Source organism: Nematolebias whitei, chromosome 17 (assembly GCF_014905685.2).
Source record: "Nematolebias whitei isolate Nwh7 chromosome 17, NemWhi1, whole genome shotgun sequence".
Taxonomy (NCBI): domain Eukaryota; kingdom Metazoa; phylum Chordata; class Actinopteri; order Cyprinodontiformes; family Rivulidae; genus Nematolebias; species Nematolebias whitei.
Window position 1 is genome coordinate 18,391,769 of NC_056514.1, and position 8,208 is coordinate 18,399,976.

Below are 8,208 nucleotides of genomic sequence, written 5' to 3' on the forward strand. Positions count from 1 at the left end.
CACAAAGTAGCTGAACCAGAACAAAATGTGAAATGAGAAAAGGTTCTGAACAGATGAAATGATATGAAGGATTCACATTCACACAATTCATCTCAGCGTCAACGATCCTGTTCACACTGTCCTTCAGAAATCCTTTTAATGTTTGATCCTTGGAATTATTTTCTACATTCTCTAATTCTGTTTCCTTTATCAAAATTCATTTACTTAAATGTTCTGAAAATTGAATTTAATCCTTATTTGTTTTTTCATGTTTCACCTTTGCAGCACTATCTGACAGTTTGTTTTAAATGTTGATCATTTAAAGTAAACTCCTTCCATTTTCAAAATGTAAAGGTTTTGTTTGGAAATGGAGCTAAATGGAGCATATCTGTTTGCCTTTTTAACACTGGCTGCTTATTAAATTTGATCAAACAGTTGATAATAAAGGATTTTTTTAGTCATACCAGCTCACATTTGTATGTTTATGTCATGACATTCAGACTCAGGTCCCAGATCAAGAAGCCTAACAATTAACAAATAAATAAATACAAAATAGTATAAATATATATATGTGTGTGTGTGTGTGTGTGTGTAAATAAATAAAGTAATAATCTAATAATAATAATCAAATATTGAACAAAAAACATGATTCAGCTTTTAAAGAGGTGTTTATTCAACACACTTTAAATGAACATTTTAACATCATATTTTGAATAAATACATTAAGAGAAACAAGTTAAATAAATAACATAGAATATTAATAATAAATCCAAGTGTTGAAACATCACCTGTTGTTCACATGTCGGTCTGAACACGACCAAACGGAGGTAAACAAACCACTGGAACAGCTGGGATGTTGTGATTAAAGCTGCTGCAGCAGCGCCATCATGTGCTGCTTCACCTCTCCTGGATCTGCCAGCGAGCAGGACAGGATCACGCCTCTGATCCCACTCTTCATCTTTGCAGAAGGCAGGATCTACAACCCGCCACATGAGCTCAGACACACGTGGCTTGTTCCTACGACCCGATTAAATATACAAGGGCTACCATACCTTCACATAAATCTTGCACCGTTCCAAAAGAAACCTCCACTTCAGTGCAGTTCGCTGATCGTCGGTCAGACTGGTGAACTCCTCTGTCTGCAGCAGAGCAGAGAGCTGTTGGTTTCACAAACCTTCATGTGTTACAAGCTGTAAAACGGTACTGACTGTGCAGCCGAGCGTCTGCTCTGCCACCGGGCCTCTGAGGCTGCAGGCCTGCAGGGTGCTGGTGTGGTCTGTAAAGTCCACCAGTAAGTCGAAGCCTGTAGAAGCCGACAGAGCCTGATCTCTCCCTGAACACAGCTGGTTGGTGCAGGTCTGCGTGTCCTCCGTCACCTGGTACCTACATCTGGAGCTGAGGCAGGAACATCTAACTGAGCAGAGTCCTGCTGAAAGAAAACTCAATAGTAGCTGTTTTTTGACTGCGCATGTTTAAACACACCATCGTGTCTTGATGACTTTTGAGACGGACGAGTCGAGGTCCAGTTTGGAGACGAAGCTGTACGTGATGCCAAAGAAAGCCTCGGGGTGACCTTTGGCCTTGTCCTTCAGCTGGCTCACAGTGTACACGTCAGTGATGGAGTCCACTGCAGAGACAAAGCAGCATCAACACTCCATCATATCTGCACTGGCTTTAAAGAGAAGATGGTGTTTATTTAAGCTGCGACACCAGGTCTGTAGAAGAACATGTTGTGTCATTGTGGGCTCCACAGAGAAAATAAATGATCCTCCAATCAAGTTTAGTTTAAAGGAGGACGTTCTCAAAAACACATATTTACATTCTGAAAACTATTAAAATGGACTCGTACTCAGAACCCACACAGGTTCCAACCCACAGGTACGTTGGAGGCGTTTATATGAGCCGCGTGGTTTCACTGTCCTGGGGCAGTTTTAAACACGAGATGTTTGAAAACGCCCCGAGTATGTTTTTATTATTTTGCTTCCAAGCAGCCAGACTTTATAATAATCTACTAAAGTGGTCTCGATCAACAGCTCTCCAGAGGTTTCTTCAACCTTTATTTCTACAGGAGGTTAGTCTCCGTTGCTGTGTTTACATGGACATAAATAATCAGATTAAACAGACATTCGGAATAAAAATGTGTCATGTAAACGCCCCGTTCGGATTATTTTTTGTTGATTCAGCTCGATCCGAATGAATTTGTAATCCCAATGAGAGGGGTGGTTTATGCCGATTCATAATCTGAACGGTGTGCAAGTAAACACTTATAATCTGATCATTTTATTCCAGTCGTGGAAAACTGACCTGACTGCACATGTGCGACCTGTGCCAACCTCACGTGTTTCCACCTGGTTAGATGCTAATATGTTCGGGAAGCAAAACTGGTCGATGAGCGACAACATTTCTACTAGAAACTTTGAATGAGCTCAAAATAATCTGTATTACCTGTAGCTCATAACATCTACACCTTCATTAAAACCTGTTGCGGGTCCATTTTGGACGCTCAGCTTTGTTTACGTTCATCACGGAAGTAGAACTTTTTCATTTGTGTTTTTTTAAGGAGAGTTTACCACTCTGCGCATGTCAGTACTTCTATTCAGAATAAAAACTCGCTGCATGTAAACGCTCGTCGTGAATGGATTGTGCCCATGTAAACTATACATTTGGATTATTTTATCTGAGTACATTTCAATCTGAACAAATAATTTTGCACATGTAAACAAAGCTAAAGAGTCACGAGGACTCATTTAAAAGAGAGACCTGTTTTATTTTGTATCTTTCATAGATTTAACAAAAGAAATGTGAACAAAGTGTTTTTATGAGACTGCTGGTGACAATGTGCCTAAAAATCCTATTTAAATTGGGTTCTTTAAGTTGCTATGCGTCGACACAAAACTGGTTCATTCATTGCGTTTTGTAGCTTTTTGAGCCTGAATAATTCCTGAAACATGAGGCCCTGTTGACATCAAGAATAAAATTCACTGGAACGTACCGGGCAGGTCCTCTGCTGCCTCATCTTGATCCAGAGCTCCAGACTCGGACACTTCTTTAACGTAGCTGAACAACAGGCTGGCCTCTCTCGTGTCTGAAAACAAACCACGACTGACATTTAGTCCTTATTAACAACCTCCTGCTTGCACACTGGAAAGAGAGCCCTCTTTGTTTCTGTAAACGCTGCTGTGATCTTACCAGGATTGACGGTAATGACACTTTTCGAGTTAACTGTTGCCACCATGCTGCTGCGAAAGTTGTCAAAGCTAATCTTGGCGTCGGCTACGAAGAGCACTTTGAAAAAGGAGATTGGGAGTTCAAAGAACTGAGTTTTATCTTAAACACGGACAAACAGTCAGATATCAGCTTCTTGGGCAGGAATGACAGTTAAATAATGACTCATTTGGTGCCTGACAATGAGGAGCAGCTGTTCGCCTACCCGTCTCCTTGGGAGCCAAGGTTTGAAGGACCTGAATGGTCTCCTTGTCCCAGCTGAGCGGGAAGCAGACGTCAATGAGTCGACGGGGAGAATAAAACGTGAAAATCAAACATAGCTGGTTAATGAAAAGCAGCGACTTGAGTCTACAAAATAATAAGACTCATCTAAACGTGACGCACCAGACGAGAGGAAAGGATGAGACGGAGTCATCGAAGAGCTTCACTTCAAGTCTCTGCCCTTTGCGCCCGTCTGAAGTGGTGAACTGCTTTATCTCTCCCATCTGGAAACGTAAAACAGAATCGCGTTACGTTCTCCTCCTCTTATACAACAAGTGGATCAGATCGCCTTGTGAGTGCAGTTTAATTAAAACAACTACAAGCTGGTATTTTTCTAACCAACATTTTGCATTTGTCTGCTTAGACTTTTAAATTTTGTTTTTGGGGAAAAACAAACAAACTTGTAATAGGTTTAGCTCCTGTGTAGAAAGTTCAGCTGTTTGTGGCTCCGACCTGTTTCATGGCGGCCAGTATGTTGAGCACTGTGCCGTCCAGCTTTTGTCCGTTGGCTGCAATATCTCCCAGAGAGTAGAAGTCTCTGGAGTCTTTAACGGGAAGGTGGATGAGCGGCAGCAGCCTGTCGATGGTGTCAACATCAGCGCACAGATACACCTGGGAGTGAGCCTCAGTCACCAGCAGCCTGTAGTGGCTAAAACGTCCCATTTAAAACAGAGGATCACTGAACATCAGCTACAGACATGATCTCGTTTTGTTGAGAAAATTACAAGGTATTTATCTCGCTATTTACCAGCTTTCAGTTTAGTGAGTATAAAATAGATCAATAAAGGCATAAAAAGGTTACTGACCTTGGTGTTGTGGGGCAGAACTTGTCTCCTTTTTCTGGATCTTTGGTGGCGACTAAAGGATTTTCAACTGTGACTGGAAAAAACAAAAACAAGAGAACTTTTTAAACTGATCTAAGTCAGTCAGCGCGAGTTAAATATGGTGGTGGTGGGGATTAAACGTTACAAAGCAAGTAACTTGTTTCTGGTGTTTTATCTGGTGTAACTCAGTTGGAAGAAATATAACTTCTCTGAGGTAAATTTGTGTCATTCTGACGCTCTTAAAGACTGTTAACATTAAAAGAAGACTTTGTTCAAAACAACCTTTATCAGGTTATTAAAAAAATGCTTTATGCATTAAGTTTTGTTTTGGGGAGTAAAATGGTGATGCTCACCACAGTCTCCAACACCGAAGCTGTTGGCGAGCCCGTTGACATATCCATCATTTCCCCAGGCCGCAACGTTGATGAAGAAATCAGCTGAGTCTCTTATGGTGAAGCCAAACGTGAATCGGTCTATCTCAGTGTCTGAAAATCAGAGATGGAAATGATTGATACAATGAGAGGACAGGGAGATGATCACCAGTAGAGGGGGCAGACGGACAGGAAATGAAGTATCAGAGCTAGAAGGACTTTTCTGTCAGAAAAATACCAACTTTTTCTGTCAGGGAAGCTCCTGACATCAGTTTTAGCGATGATGACTCCTACCACCTTCTGGAAAACATCAGAACAGTGACAATGTAGAGAAAGTTAGATACAAACTTTTAACGTTTTGCATTCAAATTTAGGATTAACTCACAGCTGAAAGTATTCAGCTTTGCGATTACAAATTATACTCTGGGAACTTGTGAAAGGATAAAATCAAAGTGACGGGAGAACTCACCGGATGAGAGAAGCTGGGATGAAGCTCTGAGATGGAGATGCAGTTCTGAGCAGCCATTTAATTTTATGACGTCCACTTCCGTTTTTTATTAAAGCTTTATTATTATTATTATTATTATTAAAGCTACAGACTCTGTTCAGAGGTGTATGAATACAGAATGGCTTAGTTTCACATAAACAAATTTCAAGCACTTTATGTTTTTATGAGTAAAGCTAACGCCCAAGTTTAGCTAGTGGCTAAAACTAGTAAAACGCATAAGAAACACTAGCTAGCTAACAGGAATTTTAATAATTTTAAAATGTTACATTTTATTTTAAACGTTTGCAATTTAAGTAAAACCTTAGTAAAAAAAAAAAAAAAACGCTGCTGTGTTTAAATGTACTTGTAAATTTTTTACCTGGAAAAAAAAAATCGTCTTTACTTTGAGTTTCTCTTCCTTTGTTTCGCGCTTAAAATGTGGCACGAGCAATTTAGGAGATGCGTTCAAAACTATCTGACAAAAAAGCTTCTCATTTGGGATTAAAACAGGTTTTTCTCTCTGTCGTTTGTCAGCCTTGTGTACGCGAGTTAGACGTTGCGTTTGAGACTATCTGTACAAAAGGCTTCTAAATATTTCACACTAAAGTAGCTTAGCAAGAAACAGCACAGCAAATGTTACAGCCTGAAATAAGATAAAGCACAGTTTATTAAAAACAAACATACAACTTTTTTTTTTTATTGCACAGATGGAGATTTGATTAAAACATAAAACAATTAAAATAGCAGTCTGGGAGTTTTTATTTCTTCAGAACAGGAACAGGATATTTTAGAATTGGAAAAAAAAAAAACGCCTCCACTACAGTTGATTAACAGTTCACAAAAATATTAAATGTCCCATACCCACAATATATTGATTTTTATATACATGGAATTTTATTAATATATCAATATAGTGGAGAATGGAACATAAACCAGTACATAAAATGTGATAAATGAAGGTTGTCTATAAATCTGCACTTAAAGCTGAGCAAGCAGTGAAATGAGACAACACTGGCTCCGTATCAAACCTTTACAACTCAAAAGTGTTCTGTTTGTACACAAGTCATGTATTTAGATTTCTTGACATAACTCAAACCTGGATCTCAGACTTTTTTACAACCTTGATGGTCCTCCTCAGCCATCCTGCAATGCTGAGATAAATTTGACAGTTTCTTGGTTGGTTTGGACATCTCAAAATCTATTTGACATATGTTACTGTCTACAAATTAAAATGCAAGCCACAGTAAACAGCATCACTCATTCATGTTCATCTTCTGTTTTGGTGAGTAATATTTCATCCGTATATTGACTGTACCATTGTGTGGCATTGCATAATGCGAAACCGGAATTGGTTTGCTATTTGTACAAGTTTTATTCAAATGAAGCCAAATTTCAAATTCTAATTTCATTACACTTTCTGGACTACACTATGTGAGTCCATTAATCACAGCACAGAGCTACAGCATCACTGGATAAATCAAGCCAAACTTTCTTTGGGTTCGATGATTTATTCATAATGAATTCACGGCCGTTATCAGTCTAATCAATCACACTTGGACCCAGCTGATTCTGTGAGAACATTTGAATAAGATAGCAACATGTCTGAATCAGACGGCGTCCTGAGGTTCTGCTCATCATCTTTAAAAGCACAATTTTACATCAAGAACAAGAGCGGTAACCAAAACATTTGCTGTAGGAGTATTCTGTGATTGGACGGTTTTTAATCTCACGTCATCAGTCTGGAGGGCCTTCAGCCATACTGTCAATCCTTGACCCATTATCTCATCAGTGCACATCTGCACATCGTGCACACACAGAGTGACGCTTTGCAGGATTTTTACGCTTAAAAATTACAACAATCTACTGGTAAAGGGCTAAAATATTATTGGTTTAGGAGTAACAGTTTATTTTGGCTTCAGAGAAAGTCCCTATTCTGTTAAATAATTTAATAAAAGTTGTCCCTTTGCATTTAACCAAAGCTAGTTTTAAATCTTTACACTGCATCATAACAGATATAAAAATGCTCCAAACAGGCCTTTTGGATCGTAAATATATTTTAGAAAAGACTGAATGTTTTAGATAAAAACCTCAACAACAGTGATCATTTTCTCACATACTTAGGCTATTTACAATTTTGTTTACATATATCAAATGGAAAAATCAATTAGAACTGAGATCTCGGTAGGAACTGCCCAATTAAATAGTAATAATACAGTAATAATAATAATAATAATAATAATAATAAAAGCTCAAGTTTTTGGGAAATTCTGGTTGGCCCTGATCTTCTAAAAAGAAAATTGTTCTCCATTTATTCGATATTTGCCATCCACTTACTCTAACCAAAAATGCTGAATCACACATGCTGCACCATAAGGGTTGAGAACGTCCAAAATAATGTTAACAAATTATAATAATAACAAAATCCCTTGTTAAGGATTTTCATAAAAATCTTTTTTTCTTGATATGATCACACTGAAGGCAAAAGTGGCATAGGTCAACAGAGACCAGTGGTGGGATGTAACTAAGTACAAGTACTTCATTACTGTATTTAAGTACACTTTTGATGTATCTGTACTTTACTTAAGTAGAGTTAAACATGGGTACTTTTTACTTTTACTCCACTACATTTTACATTAAGTATCTGTACTTTCTACTACACTACATTTCTGTAATGCGTTGTGTTACAAGTTACATGCACATTACAACTTTTTTATTTGTTCGTTAATTTGAAAGTAACCAATGGCGAGAGGGGAGTTGGTCCATTGAATCAATGCAAAGTGGGCAGGTAACATTAGACCCACCTTCAAGAAGAGCTATATTCTACAGTAGTATATATGTCACTGAGGTGGGAGCACCCGCAGCACCGCTAACACACTCAAAATGGATTCCACTGAGGAAAGTCAGCCTGAAGATACAGTACGTGCCACCCATGACCTTATTCAAAGACTATTGAAAGACTATTGAAAGACTATTGAAAGATTATTCAGTACAGCAGGACAGATACTCTCTCCCAAAAGAGCCAGACTGGACTTAAAAAACGTTGAAAACCAACTTCTTTTGA

At 38.5% G+C, this 8,208-nt stretch overlaps 1 protein-coding gene across 1 annotated transcript; it reads right to left on the bottom strand.

Moving 5' to 3' along the window:
• Positions 1 to 841: 841 nt before the first annotated feature.
• meiob (meiosis specific with OB-fold) lies at positions 842 to 5,186 on the bottom strand. The gene is made up of 13 exons (XM_037691617.1): positions 5,130 to 5,186; positions 4,903 to 4,960; positions 4,643 to 4,774; positions 4,272 to 4,344; positions 3,919 to 4,114; positions 3,589 to 3,689; positions 3,410 to 3,462; positions 3,169 to 3,264; positions 2,972 to 3,064; positions 1,462 to 1,606; positions 1,188 to 1,374; positions 1,032 to 1,118; positions 842 to 955 (listed from the first exon to the last, which is right to left on the bottom strand). The coding sequence occupies exons 1-13, from the start codon at positions 5,184 to 5,186 to the stop codon at positions 842 to 844; spliced, it is 1,392 nt and encodes a 463-aa protein (XP_037547545.1).
• Between the last annotated feature and the right edge of the window lie 3,022 nt (positions 5,187 to 8,208).

Excerpts from the sequence above, each read along its gene's own strand:
- meiob (XM_037691617.1), bottom strand. The coding sequence starts at position 5,186 with ATGGCTGCTCAGAACTGCATCTCCATCTCAGAGCTTCATCCCAGCTTC. Across the intron at positions 4,775-4,902 it reads GAGCTTCCCTGACAGAAAAA|ACACTGAGATAGACCGATTC; the intron begins GTTGGTATTTTT and ends TCTGATTTTCAG. Across the intron at positions 3,065-3,168 it reads TGTCATTACCGTCAATCCTG|ACACGAGAGAGGCCAGCCTG; the intron begins GTAAGATCACAG and ends GTTTGTTTTCAG.